Genomic DNA, 22636 nt, shown 5'->3' with positions numbered 1-22636 from the left:
AAATTCCAGAAAGGATAATCAAGTGACAGTTTTTCCACTCTATCTGCCCTAGTCATATACATTTATGTAGCAAGCAGAAAAAAAAAAAATGAAGGGGGGGAGGGAAAGAGATCAACAGGGGAAAATGTTCTATGTTTCCTTACAATTGGTAGTATTAGTCTATTTTGGGATCACTGCTTGGAGCAGCTCCCTGCTGAAGAATGTAGTACTGCAAGAATTGATGGAAGATGAAACTTTATGTATTTCCTCTGTGGTGGAAAATACCATTTTTATTCAGGATGCCACCACAGAATGTGTTGCATGGGCTCTGATTTTCTCTCAAATTGATTTATCAGTGGTGTAATAGAACTCAATATTGCAGAGCTTGATGCACCTACCTATGCATTACTTTGATGCTTTCAAAGGCAGGCATTTAAGGCCAAAGAAACAAAGATGGACTCCTGAATTGATTGGTTCTACTAAGATATTTTCCTGCTCTTCTCTTGTGCTTTCTTTTTGGGTATTGGAACTTCAGGCAAAATGAGGAGGGGAAAGCACAGAGAACCCATTCTGCCATTTGTGTTCCCAATGAAATTTGGTCTGCATCTCCTATGGAAAGTCTCACCCTTTGCATCTTGGGCTAGTTCCCTAAATACCATCTTGGTTCAGGGACCACTTTATTTATCTGCTGACAACTTTGTTACCTTTTGTAGCAAGTCTCCTCTTTATGTGGATTACCCTGAGGCACACTAGGTGATCTTCTGTCAGGGCCAGAGCCTGATTGGCTTTGACATTTAGACTTCAGCTTCTTATATCATGTATGCTGTGATTGTAATATTGTCTGATTGAACGAGGAAGTGCTCCTTCCTCAGGTGATATCGGACATCTCAAAGAGCCAACTCAACTGCTACCATCTCTAGGAAGCTGAGGCTCTGAAGTCCTCCTGATCTTGACCATGTTCTGTGTATTGTGATGCCCCTAGTGTGCTCCTCACCTTCAAAGACTGGTGTCAATGACGAGTATTTTGGGGTTCAGAATAGGAAGGCAGGCTCCTACCATCAGTGGGGGCTTTGTTGCCACCAGCTGAAGGAATGAATTATTCTGGATGATAGTTTCACATTCCTCTGCATTTCTTGCTGGAAATGGTTCCAAAACTTGAATCCCAGCAGTTCTCAATACATTCCTACCCACGAAGTATGCTCTATGCATGAAACAAGAACATACAGAAGCTAAGGTAAAGATGGATGGATGACACACTTGTTCCATGTGATACTTCAAAGATCAGTGCTGGGATCTTAAAAGCCTTCTTCACATAGGGAAAATTAGTTTAGCTTATCTAGCCTTGTAAGTGCACAGTCCTCCCAGAGCAGATCAAAGAACTCTTTATCATGAACCACTGTGCCTGAAGGATTGATCAGGGTGAAGCTTTGAACAGAGATGGTGTGGCGGTGGCTCTAGTAACCACAGCTTGTGGGGGGGGGGGACGGGGGACGGGAGGGGGGTGAGACAGAGGCCCAAACAAGCCTTATTGATTGAGTCACTTGGCAGAGTGAAGGTGATGGAGTGCCTCTTGGCATTCCCTGTTTTGCCTGATCCATCATGATGAAGAGAGAACAAATACAGAGAATGAGTTTAGAGGGTGGTCCCATTCATACAGCAGAGCCCCAGAACGGAGAGAATGAGGGGGGGAAAGATTTTGCTCTCTGCTGACTCACAATTAACTACAAAAAGGCAGGAGCACAGAACTGCCTGCCTACAGTACCAGAGGCAGAGAAAGTGGCATGATGGTTGAAGCAGCATGGCCAAAACTCAGACCCTTATGGACAAGGCTGAATTGCCTTCAGTATTTGCAGAAGAGGTGTAGTCCAAATGTCTTGGGACTGAAGGACGGGTCAGGCTCTATACATCAGCACCAGTCGCAGAGTCAGTTAAAAAGTTTCCAAGGTATTTGAGTTCCTGAAAGCCTGGCAAATTAAAACACATATATGGCAATGCAACTTACATTTCACTACATTTACAATATGAACTAGACCATTTGCATACACAAGAATAAGTCTGTATCCATGAAAACCATGCTTATAAGTGATGCTGAATGCATTACATGGAAAAAAATCAATAGTAAAAATTGCCCTTCCTATTTTAAGAGGAGGGTTAGAGAAACAAGTAGCCCCCCTAAAGGCCACAATTATAAAAAGTGTCAATCATTAAGTTCCACAATATGAAAAAAGATACAATTTATACTTTCACTTCATTATGATATTCTATAATTGAAATATTGCAAAGAAGGCACTGACTTTTTAGCCTGTGGTCAATTTTTTCATTGCTTTATGGTCCATAAAAGCATTGGGCACTTCTCTCATCTATACCATTAATGCAGGTTGCTTGAACTTTATTTTGCAAGTGACGAATTGCAGTCCACAATAGCGGTCAGCATAATCTTTGTTGTTGGGATTCTGAAGCCAAGTAGTAATGCATTTTGTATTATTGGATTTCCCTGATATGAAGCACTAATAATATAATGCATTAGCACTTAATATACAATCAAAGTCCACCCATCAGCAGTGACACATTAACAGTGGAACTGAACAGCATATTAAATCAACTCTGAACTGCACCTCTCTCTTCAGCCAGTAATTTACAAAGTCCAACACAGACTGGTTAAAATATTCACACAACTGTTTTTCAAAACATTTTATTGCATTATATTTGGTACCTTATGTTTGACAAAGGAAATTACATCTGTAACTGCAGGAATAAGAATCTGGTCTGTTATTTGAAAAAAAAATCTTGGGCCCCTTAAAAGTTACAAAGTCTTGTGTTTGCCTGAAACAACTGAGCAAGAAATATATTCTTAGAAATGTAGGGCTTCAAGTATTACAAACCTGTGACACTGTGGAAAAGTTCCAGAGGTATCTAAACTGCAGCACTTGTTATTCTCTGCATAACGTGAACAAGGCCTGCTGAGGTTTTAAACTATTAGTCTCTTGATCAGTCATAAAATGGTAGTCAGGAGTTCCGCTCTTTGTAACTTCAAGCCATAGTATGTTCTCATTTTGTTTTCACTCTCTGTGAAAAATGCACACTATCTTTCTAATTAGTTGGTGCCACATCACAGTGCATGATTTCATTTGGTTCTTGCATTACAGTTTTAACAAGTTTGGCCAAACTATGCTGTGAGGTTCATCTCAAAAACCAGCAGTGTTTTTTCTTTTCAAGTTTAATTAAAATGAAGAGATTGTTCTAACTGGTTTCCTTCAGTTAAAACCTGTGGTGCAAGAACACCAAACTAATCATGCACAGTGAACTTCGGAGACACAACAAGCTTACTGAACACCCTATGTTTCTTAATTCTGGCTGGTATCTATATGTCCCAGCCTCTACAACATCACATGTATGTTGTAGGTTTCTCTGTAAATAGTGATTCACAATGAATACTTCCTATGAATAGAATCATCTCCGTATCAAAATCAGTCAGATGCTAAAGCCCCAACAACTCTTTGTGCTCAGTGAAAGAATCCAGTGCTAAAACAGCGTTTTTGCTGTCTGAGATAATAGTAATCTCACAAGACAAATTTAAAGTAATATTTCTGCCACACACCTGCTCTGAGGGTTATGAGCCTCCAGATTTCATATAAATTAGTTTAAAAACATGGGGTAGGTAGGTAAGGATAAGGGTTTTTTTTTCTTCAATTTTAGCAGCTTTTAATTTTTCTTAAGAAACTGAACAACCTATATCCAGTAATATGTTAGATATTTTATATATATACTTTGTCAGCAGGATAAAAAAAGTAAAACTATTTGAAGGCAACATTTTTACTCCTTCCTTTCTCTGTGTAAGTTAGAACAATTCAGCAGGTGCGTGACAAAAATATTATACACCAGATATGGACCAATGTTATTCCACTCTCTCTTTTCTTTCTTTCTTTTTTTTTTTAAACAAAGTTGTTCATATTTCATTGGCCAGTTCTTCAGTTTCTGCAGAACTATCTCCATTAACCGTGATCTTCATATCCTCTTCATATCCAGGGGGCATGAAAGCCAAAGCATAAGGGAAAAGCTTATGACAATTCGCTCTGTAAGTTTCAGCTGCTTCTTTACAGTCTCCCAGGCTACCATCACTCAAAGCTTCTAATACCTCCATACAAGTCTAATTAAAACAAAAGAACAAAGTGTTAAATCTTCTTATATTCATCTGTGACACTCATTAAAAGATAGGTTTCAGAGTAGCAGCCGTCTTAGTCTGTATTCGCAAAAAAGAAAAGGAGTACTTGCATCCGATGAAGTGAGCTGTAGCTCACGAAAGCTTACGCTCAAATAAATTGGTTAGTCTCTAAGGTGCCACAAGAACTCCTTTTCTTTTTTCATTAAAAGATTTAATACTTCTGAATATATAGTTATTTTCTAGCTTCTGCCCTACTCTCAAATGTGTATTTTTCTAAATAAATACATATACAGAACATTATGCATATTTGAGAAAGTTGTATGAACATTTATAGGCTTAGTTTAAGGGCATTACTGCAAAAGCCTTCTGATAGCATATTGTAAAAATACTAAATTTACTCTCTAGAGTGAAAGCATCAAGTAGTTGCAGAGTCTTTTAACACAAATAATTATCACTTCACTTTGTTGACTTTGCTGAGAGAAAAAACTGGAAGAGTATCAAAGGGTCAATACCACACAGTTCCAGAGGTCAGCAATTCCAGTGATAAAGCATTTGATTTAAATTTTGTTTCTAGCTTTACCTACACAATGATTCTAGATGAAATCGGAAGTATTTTTTCCTAAATATTTGGACCGTACCATTATGTGATTGTGTCTAGGACTCACTAGGGTTTATAAAACCAAGGAGAAAATACTTATCAGTCGTTATTTTTCCATGTATAGGTGTTTTGCATTGCAAGAGATCCATATTCCTGCAATAACACTCCTCACACATAACTAGTGGGACCTCATTGCTCAAAATCCTCAGCCAATGGGTTCCAGAAGGAACCAGTGCAGCGGAGCTCTACATAAGCCACAGTGCTTCCAAGTATTAGCTCCTACGTAAAAGGTGTGATTCTTAAAAAACTGTTACAGAATCCCCAACTCTAAGGCAAAAAGAGGTCAAGTTACAGGCAGAAAAATACTATTCAAAAATTACAGGGAAGTATATTTTCTTTTTATCAAATGTAGATGCCTTGCAACAGATCCAAGTCCCTGGAGACTCAAAGAGTTACAAGAATCATGTGCCTTTTGTTAAAAAAAGGTATAGAACTCTGCATTAAATTGGGCCTGCAAGTAGAAGAGTTTGGAAAGAATACTTGAAGGCACCTTGATAACCACACAGGGAAAAGATACTCGACCAGAAGAATGACATAGTTTAGAGAAAACTGTGGAGAACCATCTACAAATTATAAAGACATCTACTAAATAAATAAAACATCTGGGAGGTATAACAGGTGGAGCATCCATAACCCAAAGACTTACAACATTGGTGGCAAAAATCTAGATTTTTACTATACGGCTGAATCCAAGCAATAATACTTTGAGCATCTGAAAACTCCATGTAGTTTCCCTACATTTATTAAAAAGGGTAAATGAGACGACTTGGATAATTATAGGCTTGTCAGCCTGACATTGATCCTGGGCAAGATAATTAAGCAGCTGATACTCAATTAATAAGGAGTTAAAGGGTAATGTAATTAATGTCAATCACCAGGGGTTTACAGAAAATACATCCTGTCAAACTAATATGGTATCTTTATTGATGAGATTACAAGTTTGGTTGATAAAGATAATAGTGTTTACACAATATATTCAGACTTCTGTAAGGCATTTGACTTAGTATCACACAATATTGTGATTAAAAATCTAGAATAATATAAAATGAACATGACACACATTGAACGGATTAAAAACCGGCTCATTGAGAAGTTTCGAAACGTAACTACAAATGGGGAGTCGTCATCAAGTTGGTGTTTCTCCAGTGGGATCACACAGAGACTGGTTCTTAGCCCTATGCTACTTAACATTTTTATCAATGACCCGGAAGAAAATCAATATCAATCACCGATAACGTTCGCAGATGACAAAAATTGAGGGAGTGATAAAATATTAAAACGATGGGTCACTGATTCATTGTGGTCTTGATCTCTTGATATACTGGACGCAAACAAACAATATGCATTTGACGATGGCTAAATGTAAATGTATACATCTATGAACAAAGAATGTAGGCCATACATACAGGATGGGGGACTCTATCCTGGGAAGCAGTGACAAGTAAATTTGGGGGTTGTGGTGGATAATCAGCTGAACATGAGCTCCCACTGTGATGCTGTGGCCAAAAGAGCTCACGCAATCCTGGTTTGCATGAACAGGGAATTCTTAAGTAGGAGTAGAGAGGTTATTTCACCTCTGTACTTGATATTGGTGTGACTGCAGCTGGAATACTGTGTCCAGTTCTGGTGCCCACAGTTCAAAGATGTTGATACATTAGAGAGGGTTCAGAGAGGATTCACGACAATGATTAAAGGATTAGAAAACCTGCTTTATAGTGATAGATTCAAACAGTATGTCTACACTGCCATTAAACACCCACGGCTGGCCCATGTCAGCTGACTCAGGCTTGAGAGACTTAGGCTATGGAGCTGTTTAACTGTGGTCGAGACCTTTGGGCTTGGGCTGGAGCCTGGGCTCTGGGACCCCACATGGGGGGAAGGTCCCAGAGCCCGGGCTCCAGCTCAGTGGTCTACAAAGCAATTCAACAGTTCTTGAACTGATCCACATTCTCTGCAGGCTGCAGTCACTGCAAAGAATAAAGATCTTCATGTGAGTCCAAGATTACACAAAGTAGCTCAAAATCTAATTTCTATTTACTGCTAATTGTTGGAACTGTCAGGCTAAGGGTATTTAAGATGTGTGACTGCCTGATAATTAGTGGTTCTTGGATGATGAGAATGCTATAATTAATCCCACCCTTCGAGTGGCTATTCAATGTTTTCCTAGTCTGTTTTTAATGCAAGCAATCATTAAGTCACTAAAATTCAGAATCAGACTTCCTTTCACTGGTTAAGAAAATAGTACCACAATGCTGGAAAGCATCAACAGCTCCATCAGCTAGCAGCCCTGTAAAGTGTGTTCTCAAAGTATCACTGAAAAACATTTTCTATTTTAGGTCTATTATACTGAAAAAATCCGACTCCACAGCTAGTCTACTATACTGGGAAGAAGAAACTGGTAACATGTGATGCTGATAAATGGTTTATTTTTAGTTTAACATGAAACAGCACTAAGTTATATAGTAAGTATATGAATTCTGCTGAAGAAAACCTGAGTTTTTTCTTCCAAGAATGTGAAGAGGAAACAGGTCTGCTACAACAACTGATGGACAGTGATCTCAGTAGTAAGAAAGGAACTGGACAGCTGGCAGCACAAGAGACACCTGGGTTCTGCAGTTGGGGTTATATACAACGCTAGAGCCTAATGGCTCAGCTTTTTGAGCTATGGGCATTCCAGTCAAGCACTAGGAGCAAGAGCCAAGGAGCATACTGAAAAGGAACAGCCTTTGAAGAACCACATTTTCTAGTAAGTTCGGGGTGCTGGAAAAATTTTTATAGTGGGAGTGCTCAGAGCCATTGAACCAAACTGTAAGCCCTGCATATAATGGAAACCACTTCAAGCCAGGGGGTGCTCCAGCACCCCCCGCATCTCTAGTTCCAACACCTATGTGTAAGTGTCAAGTGTCTAGTAAGTGTCATTGGCATTGAAGGAGGGAGGAGAAAGAGGAAATTCAGAGGAGTTTTGTACATTAATCCAGACAGTTTTGATCTGTCCACTCTGATTTGTTCAAAATAGCTGCAACTATAATGACCTTTATTTGAGGTCTCAATACTAGATTTTCACTCATCAGATACACGTTGTCCTAATTCTTTCCTATATTATTTCTTCCTGAAAGAGAGAGAGTATTTCACAGATTTGAAGTCCATACGCCCCCCGAAAGGGCAGGATAAAAAGATTCCTAAGTCTGTGGCAAAAGCAGGTAAGATGGGAAAAAAGCTATTTTAACAGTTTTTATGACTGACAAAAACATCCTAAAACTAGGATTTCTGCCCATCTGCAGAATACCATTAAATGTACAGATTATGGATGTACCAACTGTCTAATACAATCCAAAACTTCCCAAACAACCAAAATGATATTGCTTACAGAACCAAAAAGTTGAAGGGGGCTAATACAGCAGGGAGACAAAACATAGGAACAACACTCCTGGTTCCAATTATCTAGAAGAGGCAAATCGCAAGGTCCAAAAAAATAAAAAAAAAAATCTACCCTCTTTACCTGAAGATTCCTGTTGGTAAGGGATTCATCGAGGGATGTTGCCATCTCTACTGCTCTTTTCTGACTGGAAGGATCCAAATAGTACACCATTTTGGCAGCTGCAAGAGAAAAATAATTTTCTCCAGCATAATATCAAGTCAAACGAATCTGTATTACACAATATAAAGACTGCACAGCTCTGAAAAAAATAGGATACTGAGTTCTAGATCAAAATTCAAAACTGGCCCAAAGGGATTACCTTTGGGAGTCTTATGTTCCATGTTCTCCAGATTAGAGTAAATAGATGGTGCTCTCTGTCTACTTTTTAATGCATAAGAGTCTACATAAAACAAATTAAGATTGGCACACTTGGTGGTGGTTTCAAAATACAGAATAGGCATGGAGAATGTACTAACCTCTAAATGCTAGTGGTGGCCCCTCTAGATCAAAGCTGAGGCACAATGTCAGGGCTGTGTTGGGAACCTTGCGTCACCACTGCCCAGGCTGTAATGCAGTAGTCACTATAATACGTAATCACCATTGGGAAAGGGTGCTATGGTAAACCATGACTTGAAAAATGAGGACACCTAATAACTGGATGACAAACTATTAGGCTGAAGTAAACATGGGAGATTAAGAGGGAAGGTTCTACCATCGGTGCTGCAACTAGGGTTGGTGAGGGTGCTGCCCCACCATCTGGCTTCAAGTAGTAATAACAACCCAAATACATGGTTTCCGCCTTCAGTACCCCCACTATAAAAATTGTTCCAGCAACACTGGGTTCTGTGAGGTCAAGGGAACAATGCCCTGATGAGAAGGCCAATCCTTTATGCAACTCTGCAGGAAAAGTGGAGGTTTGTATGCTTCAAATTACTGTCTGCACCTTGGAGATGTTTCACCAGCACTGAACATTTTAACACATTTTAGGAAACCTGCATTAATATAATACTATAGTTGACATTTCAGACATACATGAAGAAACTCAAATTTGGCTTCCCACAGCTATTACAAATCAGCCACTTGTCTATATGTAGCATTTCTATCGTCATGTATAATGTTAATTTTAATGCTTTAATATAATATTTAAAAACTACATTAAAAGAATGTTTCAGTTCAGAAGTCAAGCACTCAGAAGTTCCAAACTGACAGAATCCACGCTACCCATGCAACCTTAGTTTGGCCTCTTGTGCATATACAGGATAGCCTTTTATCATGATTATGTTACATTTTCCTCAGGACCCTGGCTTCATACAGTAAATGAGTAGTTATAGTGTATTTTAATTTATCCTCCTCATTAAACAAGGGATCGGTCACACACTGACTGTAAACCATCTAAATCCTGCACTGAATAAAAACAATTATTATTAATTTCCTGGTGAGTGTGTATCCTGAGCACTGTTCCCTCTAAGCTGTGCGTGTGTGCGCACACACACAGATCCTAAACACCACACACATGGCGAAACACCACGCGCACAAAAATTTGCACAGAAGCACAATTTGCACAGAAGAAATTTTTTGCGCGAACACCCTGTCAAAAATTAGAGGGAACATTGATCCCGAGTTCACCATACTATCTGAGTACTTTACGAACAATTAATTTATCTTTCCAGCACCCCAGTGAGATTAGGTGGCATTCATGCAACTGGGGAACTGAGACACAAAGAGATCAAGGGCAAAACTGTTGTAATTAAAAACAAAAACAAAACACCTCTTAAAGACAGAAAATCTATCACTTGGAATCACACTGATCCTCAACTTGGGTCATCAGAAAGACTGAGACTTTTAGACACACAGCATAGACATCAACCTCTTCAGCTAATGGTGTAACTGGTAGCAGGATAGTAGACTGTTATTGTCTACATGAAACAGCCACTAAAGAGGATGAGACACTTTGCCAGTGAGTTTCACAGCTATTTGCTGACAGCAGAAGAATATACAGACTCAGGACACCTGGCTGCAACTCCAGATAAAGGAAGAGAGTATTCTCTAGTGGCTACAAACCATTCTACAGGTTTCTGCCCTATTGGAACCAACCAGTTCAGACAATGATTGAGTACAAACTGAAGCAGAAGTTTTTCCATGACACAACAGCACTTATGTTGAGCCAGTAGAGACGGCAGTTGCCTGAATGTTTAAGTGCAGCATATCTAGACTACTGGACCCACTATTTATTATCTATTTTGATCAAATACCACTTGTTGCCAATACCATTTGCAGTTATAATCTCGGATTTGCACCAAAATTTAATCCAACAATTTCAGAAACATAAAACCAGCATTGAAGGATCACTTTGATTTTAAAATCAATTAATTATTGCTAGAATTAGAAAGAAAGCTTGCTGGAAAAATGTTTCACAATATTAAGTTTTTCCATTTTATGGAAACTTCCCATCACCAGGCTATTTTAAAATTAATGAATCAGTAAAATACAATTATTTTGTCAAGTGTCATTCTGATAAACCGTATCCCAAAACATTTTACAGAGTTAAACAACAGTTAGCGTTAAAAGATCTTTCATGACACTTCACTTACACTAGAAATGTCTATGGGCCAGAGATGATGCAAAGATTTTTTACACAGTGCAGCCAAGAATTGAGGCATAGAGGGAGAGATTATTAAGATATATAGGCAAAGAGAAAAAGCTGTTTTCAACTGAGAATTTAAATGGATACAAGAAAGCCATTCCAAATGGAAAGAGCAGCCTATCACACTGACAGCGTGGGAACAGAGAGAGGCCAATGTTACATGAGCATAGGAAGTGGGAAAGAAAAAGAGATGGGTCCTTGAGATAAATCCACAAAAACAGGAAACATAATTTAGAAACAACAAAAACAAAGTACCTGATAACCTATGTGGTAGTGAGTCATAGTTCTTTTTAAGGAAAGCTTCATTGAAGTTCTTTGGATTTGTTGCCCCAAAAAGCCGATTCATTTCTTGATTTAACACTGTTCTAACTGTATCAGGTAGATCTTTACTTTCAGATACTATTGGGTAAAAAGGAAAAAAAAAATCTTTAACACAAATATAGATACTTTCTACCATTAATCACAGCAAAATATAACTGACTTGAAAAATATCACCCACCATTTTTATATCAGTGTAATTGAAAGAAATCAGCATCAACTGAAAGTTCATTAAGATGAAAAAAGGTAAATAACCAAGAAGTTCTATTTTTTCCTCTTTATACTTTATCATTAATAAGCCTTTACAGACGAAGCATTGCAAGCTGTGCTTTTACAGATTATATTGAGGGTAAAGGTTACCTCGTTATAGAGATGCCAAATACTGTAACAATTGCTGGTGCCCAGAAATTAACAAAAATAACAGCAATTTACTCTACAATAACTGTGGTTCTTTGAGATGTTGTAGGCAGCGTGGATCCTACTGTACGGTGTGCATGCATCTCATGCACCCAAGACTAGAAATTTGAGTAGCAGTGTCTGTCAAGGGTGCGCATGTCATACAAAGACAAAGGGTGGGGCAGCTATGACCCTCCCTCAGTTCCCTCGCAATTCGAAGCCAGTGTCTAACACCGAAAAGCAGGGATTGAGGGCAGGTTATGAGATCTACACTGACTACAACATCAAAGAACCACAGTTACTGTTGGGTAAGTATCATTCTCTCCTTCTTTGAGCATGATACAGAATGGAAATGCACTGCACAATCCACTTGGAGATTCTTTGTGATGAGATGGCTTGGCCTTTGGATGGACCAGAAAGGGCCACAAAGAGGCAGGGAGACAGCTAAAATGGATCAGGTCCTATTAAGGTAATACTGTAAATGCTCTGGGTGTCCAGTGTGTGTAGTTTCTTCTCTCCTATTGTGTGTGATTTCAGGAAGAACACTGGCAAAGTTAGGTAAAAATCTGAGACTACCTTAGGGATGAACTTGGGTGCAGTCTTAGCACCGCCTAGATCCTATGGACGGATGTGCAAGCGGATACTGTTGCTAGCTCAACCTTGAGAGAACCAAGCACTTGCTTCAGGAGCAGCATATAATCTAGTATCTTTGGTATTGGTGCCTCAATTGAGTCTAAGTTGTTTTGGGCTGACCATATGGAAAATCTTTTCTACTTTGAGAGTAAGTCTTCTTGATGGAGGACCTTCTATTTTGTATGAGAATTAATGAAACTTGAAGGGAGCAACCTATTAGTACTGCTCAACCACCCAACATCCAAGCTGCCAGGTGCAATGACTGGAGGTCTGCATGGTAGATGAAGAGGATACTCACCTTGTGAAGTAACTGTGGTTCTTTGAGAAGTGGGTCCTTTTGGGTGCTCCACTTCAGGTGTGCATGCACCTCTTGAGCTTTTGATTGGACATTTTCCGTTGGCAGCATCTGTTCTGCCCGTGTGTGTGCTCTACACAACATTGTGCTGTGCACTGAGGGTATATAGAGCTGTGAGTGCAAATCACCCTTGGTTCCTTCTCTATTTGAATGTTCAACAAGGAAATCTGAAGCAGAGGGGAAGGAGGGTGAGTAGTGGAACACCCATAGAGACACACATCCCAAAGAACCACAGTTACTGCCCAAGGTCAGTAACTACTACTTCTTCAAGTAGGGTTTCTATGGGTGCTCCACTACAGGTGACTCCCAAGCAGTATCCCCACAGGGAGAAGGGAGCTTTGGAATCGAGTCCAAGACTAAAGACAGTACAGCAATACAAAGAACTGCATCAGATCTGACAGCATGGACCACGGAACAGTGTTTAGAAAAAGTATGCAATGAGGGTCATGCAGCAGCTCTGCATCTCTCAGACACTGGAATGCTCTTGAATAAAATTGGGGAAGTTGACTGTGACCAGGTAGAGTGTGGTATTATCGCTTGGGGAGACAGAGCACCAGCTGCGATGATACATCCAGAGATCCACCTAAAAGCCTCTGTGTAGAGATCGTGGACCCCTTGGATCTCTCTGCGATGGAGACCGTCTAGGTGATTTCCAAAATTGTTTGGTCCCATCTAGATAAAAGGCCAACGCCTGTATAATATCCGAAGTATGAAAGAAGGTCTCATACTGAGATCTATGTGGACTAGGGAAAAATACTGATAGATGAATGGCCTGGTTAAGATTAAAATCTGACAGCACGTTAGGTAAGACCTTATCCTTGAAAAATACCGTAAATGGGAGGTCTGTGAACAATGCCCCAATCTCCCCAACCTTGCAGGCTGATGTGATATCTATGAATATGGCCTGTCCACAGCTAAGTGAAGCAAGGAGCAGGATGCCATAAGTTCACACAGAAGCCCCATGAGGTAGCTAAATACAAAGTTGAGATCCCAAGAAAGAGTAGGATCCTTAACCAGGGGGGTAAAGGTTCCCTAAACCCTTAATAAATCTTGAGGGCATAAAATAAGCAGTGTTCTCTATTATGCTCCTATGGAAAACGTTCACTAATTGCTGCAAACTTGATGTAATTTGTGAAGTTATACTTGGCCATGATTGCCTGATAGTTTGCTATCCAAAACTAGAGGGTTGCAGATGAGTAAACCTTTCAGCCAAGAAGGTCTAACCTCTTCTGGTTCTCATAAGGGGTAGACCTAGAGTGATGCTGTTTACCCCTCTCATTTACTTCCATTACCATGGAATTAGGTGAGTGAGTGGGAAAACAAAAATTCTGAGTCCCTGGGAGAGACATAATATTTCTTATCTGCCCATCTGCAAGTTGGTGGGATGGTGACATGAGTTTGCCACACAGTCTTTACTGGATCTAGGAGCACTTCACTAAACAGATAGCACAACCCATGTGGGTGGTGGTGACTGAAAGAGCTGGACGGAGCTTGTGTTGTGGGCCTTTATCCTTCAGATACCTCTTGAGAAGGTTGGCAGCCACCCTCTTCATAAGGTTTTTGAACTGTCAGAAATCATTGGCCATTGATAGTGGTGTAAGCAAGATGGCCTCACTAAGAGTCGAGGATGAAATAAGAGTTCAAAGGGTGGCCTCCTTATCCACCCTAGTCTCCTGCTGTTCAAAGGTCATCTCATGTTGGGGATTTGATAGAGCACACTGTTTAGCCCTAGCTTCTCAGTGCAATGGAGCTAGAGATCTGGCAAACTGTTGCTGATCCCAAGGATCCCAGTATGGCATGGGGGGGCGGGGAGGCATATTGGAGAGGGGCTGGCACGCAATACTGATCTCTCCATCCCTGTTGTGGGTGAGGATCCTTGTCAAAGTATGGGTTACTGTATGGATGTGGAGGGGAGCCCTGCACTGATGAGGAGACTGATTGAAGGTCTTCAGCCTCCTCCTCAGCGTCCTCCAATGGGAAGGCGGGGGGCAGTAGAAAAATACCAGGAAGGAAGGATAGTCCAAAGACCGGGGCCCCGGTACTGGGAGTCATTCAGTATCCCTAAGAAGTGGGGACTCTGGATCATCTAAAACTGGCATGTCTCTAGAGTAGCAGAATTCCTGCAGTACCGAGTGGGTCAGTACTGATGCAGCAGTTGAGGTGGGTGATACCATTGATCTGGAGCCAGGACCAAAACTGTTGGTGCTTCAATTTTCCTGGGACCGACGGTGCCGAATGAGAAGACACTGATAGTAAGTCTGATGCAGATGGTGCCGTTCTAGAGGAATGTATGTCCTAGGCCTCCCTGTCCTTCACAGACAATAATGGCGGGCCTCCTAGAGCTGTGCTTCTCCAAAGCACTCTGGGATCTCACAAATCTGCTGGTACCAGAGAAAAGTCCTTCATTTCCAGAGTACTTAGCCAAGCCATTGAGGGCTCCAACACCATAGACTCAGTGTGAGATTGGAGCTTTTTGGGAGCCAGCTTTTTGTGGTGGGAGACCAAGCTCCTCCTCTTTGGAGCTTTCCCAGAGTTCTCTGAAATCTTGCCCCTCTTAGGAGAGACCTGGTTGAGGTCAAAGGGGCAATGGATCTGGCAAGAGACAGATGTATGGCATGTGTGCGCACTCCTGTCCTGACTCAGAAGTGGGTCGAAGGGAGCACTCCATCATCAGAAGCCTCAGTTTGGTCTCCTGATTCTTCTGTGCTCTAGATTTGGGAGCTAGGCAAAAGTTACACTCTTAGGACATATGGGACTCTTCCAAGCAATGGATACACTTAGAGTGGCTCTCGCTGACTGGGACAGCCTCCTGACAACAGAGGCAACATATGAAACCTGGCTAGCAAGGCATGCTCAGCCAAGCCATATAAGCTCCCAAGAAAAGGGAGAGAAAAAAACCCCAAACCTCTCACTACTAACAGCAACAACTAATGTTAACTAGAATCACTAAATTAACTAAAAAAACAACTGAAGAACACACTAAGGCATGGTGGAGCTCTGCCTCAGACCAAGGTGGTAGTGAAGAAACTGAGGGCGGTTTGCCAGCGCAACTCTATATACCCTTGGTGTGTGGCATGCATATATGTGGGCTGAACAGATGCTGCTAATGGAAAATCTCTGATCAAGGCTCAAGAGGCACAAGCACACCTGAAGTGGAGCATCCATAGGGACGCTACTCAAAGAAGAACTGACTGTGATTCCAAGATATTATGTCCAAAGTAGGCCATGAGGTGCCCGGGAGGTCATGTGAATGTCTACAGAAGATCCAACAACCAAAAATCTGTCTCAGCCAGTAAAGAGCTATCAGGATTTTTGTAGTGTGGTCTCTCCTGATCTTGGATGCTATTCTGAAGATCAGGGGAATCTGTGGGAAGACAAGGGGAGTCCTTGATACCACCAAAGAAAGGTGTCCAGCAATGGTCCTTGCCTCATGCCTCCTCTGGAGAAGTCTGTCATTTGGTGTTGTCCCCTGTGGCAAACAAGTCTACTATGGTAGCTCCTCATAAATGAAATATGGGATCTATGACAAATTTCTTCATTGGCCACTTATGGTTGGTCACTGCATGTCTAATTAACAAGTCTGCCAGTGGAAAGTGGGATGCCCAGAGCCAGCAGGGTTATCCTATGTTGATGACTCCACTTCCAGAGCCTAATGGCTTCCAGGCAGACAAAGCATGATCAAGCTCCTCTCTGCTTATATAGTACATCTTGGATGCACTTTCAGGATTTGCACCACTGTGCACTCCTGCAGAACAGGCAGAAACATTATCCATGGAAGCCTGATGGGTCTCATCTCCGGGACTTCTATCAGTAACTTCAGATTATCCTGAGACTATGTCCCCTGCATCTGCAGGTGGCTCAGATGGACACTCCTGGCTGTCCCTGAAGCATCTGTGATGTGTGTCAGTCAGGGAGGGTACAGAGAACGGGATCCCTTAAACAGCTTCCCTGTTCTGCTTATGGGTCTTTTTTCAGAAAGCAGTGATGTAGATTGGGACCCCTTAACGAAAAGTGCAGGAGTGCTGAACCTTTAACAAAAAAGAACTTTTCTTCTAACTCTTTGCTCAGGTATTTAATCTTAAACAAGTTTTAAATACAGCAAATAAGCAGTTCTTCTCAAAACAAGACCTGTGTTCCCGATGTAAAAAAAAAAAAAAAATTAAAAGAAATAAAAAGCCTTTGTTGACCCATCCTCATCTTCTTCCATCCTGCTGAAAGTACAGATCCATTGTCCTCTTCTCCCACATCCTGCTGGAAGTATAGAGCCACAGGACCACCATCTGTTCTTTGTCCCACACATTCAACCATTTCTAAATTCACTTAGACTCTTTCACCAAAGTAGACTTCAGGCATATAGTACTCTAAGCAACATTTTGTATAAGCACATCTCCTACCTGGAGAAATTGCCTGCCCTATGATATAACAGTTCTACTCTTCCAGCAGGATTGGAGAAGAGGTGGGGTTCCAACAAACTTCTTAACAGCATGTAAATTAGCCTTTAGGTGTCCTAAAAACATAAAGAAGCAGAAGTGCACAATCCCAATTTTTCCTCCCCCGCTTTGCAGATCACATCTAAAGAGTTTGTCAGCAGAAGTTAATCAGGGCCATTGAAAAACTGTATTAGTGGACAGTCCTTTTGTATATTTTATTTTATGGATAAGTGCACAGAACACAGGAGGCTTTCCTAAAAATATTTTACTGAACAGTTTAAAAGTATTAACCTGAACAAGTCATCAGTAATGTAAGATGTAGCATGTTAACATTTTAGTGCAACTTTGCCTTAATAAAAAGTTTAAAAAAAAAAGTCTCAGAATGTTTTCTTCTTAACAAATAGCAAGATTTAGGTGTTGAGTATACATTTTATACAAAATTCATGAAGGCATGTTGTGGTATAAAACTATACTGATATGAGTTTCAGATGGCCACTTTAGTCAACTACTCACAATTGACTTCACTTGATGCCAAGAACTGGCAAAACCACTCCCAAGTTATGCAGGACATACAAGATCCCCACAAAATCTTTTATACCACCAAACACAAACAAGTACTTTGGCTATGCCACATTTAAAAAAAGAAAACACCTCTCTCCAACCCCATAGCCATTTAACTGCAAAACCAATTGCTTTAGGTACCATTGCCTTAGAATGGGGGGAAAAAACCTCTAAAATTATCAAAGGGTTTTCTAAAACTGAGGAAATCACATTAGTTAAAAGGATAATGTCAACATAAGTTTGGGCCAAAATTAAAGTTCTGAAAAAACAAAGTAGTATTCTCATGGAGCATTTGTAACCCAAAGACTGCAGCATTACAAACATGAAAGTAAAATGTTTACGAAAAGGTAAAATGTTTACGAAAAGGTAAATCTGTATTCACTGATTTTCATTATCATAGCTGCAAGAAATGCAAAAAAGCAACAGAACTTACATAGCAGGAAGTAAATTTGACTTAAAATTCCTTACTTTTAATAGCACTGGTTAAGAAGTTTGTTTACAGAATATGATTGTTAATATCACAGCGCTCCTTTAAGTCACTCTGTAGTAGCCAAAACTGTACTGTTAATTTAGCAACATGAAGTTAGTCATTTAAAGAGCATTCTAATGCATGTACATTTGATATTAAATATTTTGAATTAATTGTGTTGATAGTTTGTAAACGGAAACAGATTACCACAAAAGATAGCTGCAGATAGCATACATATTACTCCTGCGGGAATTCTGCACCACTGCACACGTGCAGAATTCATGTCCCCGGCAAAATTTGTTTTCTCCGCAGAAAATACATTCTTTTGCCCACCAGAGGCTGCTGTGGAACCAGACCAGAGGGCAGCTGCTCCCAGGTGGGAGCAGCCCTCTATGGATATGTAGGAGAAAAAGCTGCATTCCTCAAAGCACCCTGCCTGTGGGGCCAAGTGAGGAGGCACAGAATATGGAGGGGATGGACAGTATGGGGCACATGGGACTTCTGGGTGGGTGTCAGACCTGGGTTCAGAAGGGCTAGTGTGGGACAGACAGGTGGGGGATGAATGGGAGTGGGGTGCAGGGACACATGGGGACAGGGGCAGATGTGTCTGACTAAATGAAAGAGGTTAGGGGTCAGCCACAGTCTGCATGGGTGAGGTTCCCCAACTCCTTAGCAATTCCACCCCCTAACCTTCCTACCCCAAACTCTTCCATACTTCTCCCACACACACTCAACAACCCTCCAGGTTCACTTCTAAGCTTCTTCCCAGGAATTACTTCCCTCTCCCTCATCTCCTCCAGTACCCTGACCTCTGCCTCCCCACCCAAGCCTTTTCACTGCTTCTGAGGGGAATGGGGAAATAAGTTTCTGTATTGCAGTTTTAAATGAATTATTACTCAAAGTTGTGTCTTAATATGCCTAATAAGGAATGTATTTGTCAAAAAACATTTCCTGAATCTTCTTTGTGGACTGTATTGTTATAGACATACTTCTTGACAGATATCATAGATTCATAGGACTGGAAGGGACCTCGAGGGGTCATCTTGTCCAGTCCCCTGCACTCATGGCAGGACTAAATATTATCTAGACCATCCCTTAATTTGAAATAAATTACTAAAATAATTGAAACTGACATGATTATATTGTGTTATTTTGACAAATAAAATATGCAGAATTTTGCATAATTTTAACAACTCGTGTGAAGAATATAAAAAATTTTGGCACAGAATTTTTAATTTTTTGGTGCAGAATTCCTCTAGGAATACTTTACGTAGAGATATATACGACAGATACATACCACTGCCAAAGAGGTGAATCATACACTCATGAAGCCAAGGATTACTGGAGTCAATAGCAAATGCTCTCTTCACAGACTGCAGCATCAGAAGAAATTTCTCTGTAAATGAAATAATGGTGGTGGGTGGTTATAGAACTATCTCTGAAAATCTTTTAAATGAAACCATCAAATTAAGTTTTAGATGTTAAGATTGAGAAAGAAAATTATATCTGAAATGTCAATAACCAGAACAAATCAAAGATGAATGTATTACCTTTGCTTCTTTTGCAAGTAATTCACCCCTACTTCATTAAAGTTAGTGAGTGAATGAAAATACAAGCTATTCAAACTAAAACAATGTTTTATTTGATAACTTAAATGTACAAAAGTTAAGCAATCAAATTTTCTAGTTTGGACATCAATTGAGTATCTTGTTCTTTTTGTAGTGTTTCATATTACTGTACAGGTAGTACAGTATCTCAATACAGTACAATATGGCCAAATTAAGGTTATGGTGAAAAGGTACTGCAGATTTCAGTTTTGGTGCATGGCAGAAATGCCTAAGGGCATTCAAATCACAATTTTTTTTTCTTAGCTGAAACAAAGGCAGGAAAAAAAACAACATCAGAGGTATCAGTGCTGAAGTCACCACAGAGGCAAGTGTAGATAACACTGACGTGGTCTGTGTCACAGAATCCTAAGCAGCAATAGGATACCTGTTATTCAGTCTGGACCCAATAGGAGGGAAGAGAACACTGCCCACAACCCCTCAATGAAGAGCCCTGACCTAAGTGCAACTTAACTGTACTGATCACACATGGACGTTGTCAAGGTTCCTTCCCACTCTGAACTCTAAGGTACAGATGTGGGGACCTGCATGAAAGACCCCCTAAGCTTATTCTTACCAGTTTAGGTTAAAAACTTCCCGAAGGTACAAACTTTGCCTTGTCCTTCAACAGTATGCTGCCACCACCAAGCATTTTAAACAAAGAACAGGGAAAGAGACCACTTGGAGACGTCTTCCCCCAAAATATCCCCCACAAGCCATACACCCCCTTTCCTGGGGAAAGCTTGATAATAATCCTCACCAATTGGTACAGGTGAACACAGACCCAAACCCTTGGATCTTAAGAACAATGAAAAATCAGTCAGGTTCTTAAAAGAAGAATTGTAATTAAAGAAAAGTTAAAAGAATCACCTCTGTAATCAGGATGGTAAATACCTTACAGGGTAATCAGATTCAAAACAGAGAATCCCTCTAGGCAAAACCTTAAGTTACAAAAAGACACAAAAACCGGAATATACATTCCCTCCAGCACAGCGTAATTTACCAGCCATTAAACAAAAGAAAATCTAACGCATTTTCTAACTAGATTACTTACTAACTTAACAGGAGTTGGAAGGCTGCATTCCTGATCTGTTCCCAGCAAAAGCATCACACAGACAGACCAAACCCCCCCTCCAGATCTGAAAGTATCTTGTCCCCTCATTGGTCATTTTGGGTCAGGTGCCAGCAAAGTTACCTTAGCTTCTTAACCCTTTACAGGTGAAAGGGTTTTGCCTCTGGCCAGGAGGGATTTTATAGCACTGTATACAGAAAGATGGTTACCCTTCCCTTTATATTTATGACAGATGTTAAGAGCATATCCCATTTTGACTTACGAGTGTCCTGATTCAATACAGTGAGGATCTTTCTGCTACAAAACACATCAGAGTGAAAGAAACCTGAATATTACCTATATTTACATAAGAACACGAGCCTGAAATTAGATTAGGACACTTAAATCCAAATGTAAAAATCTGCATACCTTTAACTTGCATGCATGAATGACTATTGGTGCAAGCAAGCACACTGGGAATGTGAAAGTTTGCGTATTTATCTCTGGTTCGTAAGGATTTAAAGAATACAGCAAAAAAACTGGATAAACACCAGCTCTTCCAGATCTGTGAAAAAGGTGGTCCTTGTTATTCCACAGAACAATCAGGGGAGGGGATGTGTCCAATTAAAAGCAATCTGCATCAACTAGTGATACTACAGCAGTATAGGTCAGTGATGATTAATGTAATATCTATGAAAATTATTCTAGTGTGATAACTACAAAGTTCTTTATTCTATTAGTTCTCTCACCTACCTTTCCTGAAGTAAATCTCAAAAGCAAAAAGATGGGTCTCTATTTTGTTCTTCACCAAATTCTTCAACGGTGTTAAAAATTTAATGGCTTCTTCCAAAGGTGCTTCAACCTAAAAAGGCAAGAAATATGCAATTCAAATGGGAATAAAATGAATTAGATTAATTTTCTTCTTTACCAATAGAAATATGAACTTTCTAGTTTGAAATCAAACCAGCAATAGGACAGCTCTCATAGGGTGATGTACACTGGATGCCCTGAAAGTATATTATTTCATATATTGCATGTCAGATATTGCATTCATATATTGGTATAAGAACATGGATTGTCAAAGTATTAGCCTGCTTTGGTGGCCTTTTTAAAAAAAAAAAAGTATCCTTAGGTATCTAGCACTCAGTTGACATGCCACTCGACAGTCACTGGAGCTGTCAACCCATAGCACCAGTCCCAATTAAGACACTGATAAGCTTTAAGGTAGACTTTAAGTGACTAAATGTTGATCTTGGTCACTAGTTCCCAGCTAGAACAGTCCAGTAAACAAAGTTTTATTTCTCTCCTGCTTTGTGTTTATTTTCTAAGAAGTGCAACAATGTTACTTTGGGATTTCTGAACAACTCTGGATGTCATAATTTAGGAATCTTTTGTCTAATTCACTTAAAAAAAAATTAAAAACTTCTCTAGCCCTTTCCCTTATAGAGATGGATCTCAAAATTTAACTAGCCAACAGGGGGGCTCATCAGTAGAAAACAATTTCCTCTCCAAAAGATTTGTGAGAGCTCCTGCTGAGTCTCCTAAGATTCACTGGGGGTTCTCCTCTCTCCTGAAGCCTTTTAGGAAGTCCATTCCAAAAGACTAGCTCCTCTCACACTGCCCCAAGCCCTATGTTCTCAGTTAGTCACCTCCCGTCCCCGTCTTCCAACCTTCCTGAGGTCTTCCAACTGTCTTGGGATTATAAGAGGAGTCTCTGATGAACCAAAGGAAGTCTGTCAGGTGGAAAAGACAGGAAATGCTCCTGCTTCCTCCCCACTTCTTCCAGCTATTCCTCTGATCTGCTCCTAAGCACCTCTAATGTCCTCACTCCTCCTGCTACTGGCAGTTTCCACAAATCACCGCATTTCTGGTGGGAAAAGGGAGTCTCGGGGGAGAAGCTGAAGTTTGGCTGAGGAGCACCTTACTTGGATGTCACAGGAGCAGAAAGATCCAAATAG

At 40.4% G+C, this 22636-nt stretch overlaps 1 protein-coding gene across 2 annotated transcripts in view; it reads right to left on the bottom strand.

The window, feature by feature from the left end:
• Positions 1–2655: 2655 nt before the first annotated feature.
• NAA15 (N-alpha-acetyltransferase 15, NatA auxiliary subunit) overlaps positions 2656–22636 on the bottom strand; it is a 63197-nt gene continuing 43216 nt past the window's right edge. Inside the window, exons 16-20 of one of the 2 annotated variants that reach the window (XM_073341162.1) lie at positions 21432–21540; positions 19321–19419; positions 11117–11260; positions 8299–8396; positions 2656–4126 (exon numbers count right to left, since the gene is read on the bottom strand). In XM_073341162.1, coding sequence (XP_073197263.1) covers positions 3926–4126; positions 8299–8396; positions 11117–11260; positions 19321–19419; positions 21432–21540 — 651 coding nt within the window. In that variant the 3' untranslated portion in view covers positions 2656–3925. The remainder of the gene's footprint in view (positions 4127–8298; positions 8397–11116; positions 11261–19320; positions 19420–21431; positions 21541–22636) is intronic. The other variant, XM_073341163.1, reaches the window with a different exon arrangement.

This window comes from Lepidochelys kempii, chromosome 4 (genome assembly GCF_965140265.1).
Source record: "Lepidochelys kempii isolate rLepKem1 chromosome 4, rLepKem1.hap2, whole genome shotgun sequence".
In the NCBI taxonomy this organism is placed as follows: Eukaryota; Metazoa; Chordata; order Testudines; family Cheloniidae; genus Lepidochelys; species Lepidochelys kempii.
The sequence above is the reverse complement of the archived record's forward strand: the minus strand, read 5'-3'. Positions and strand labels throughout refer to the sequence as shown.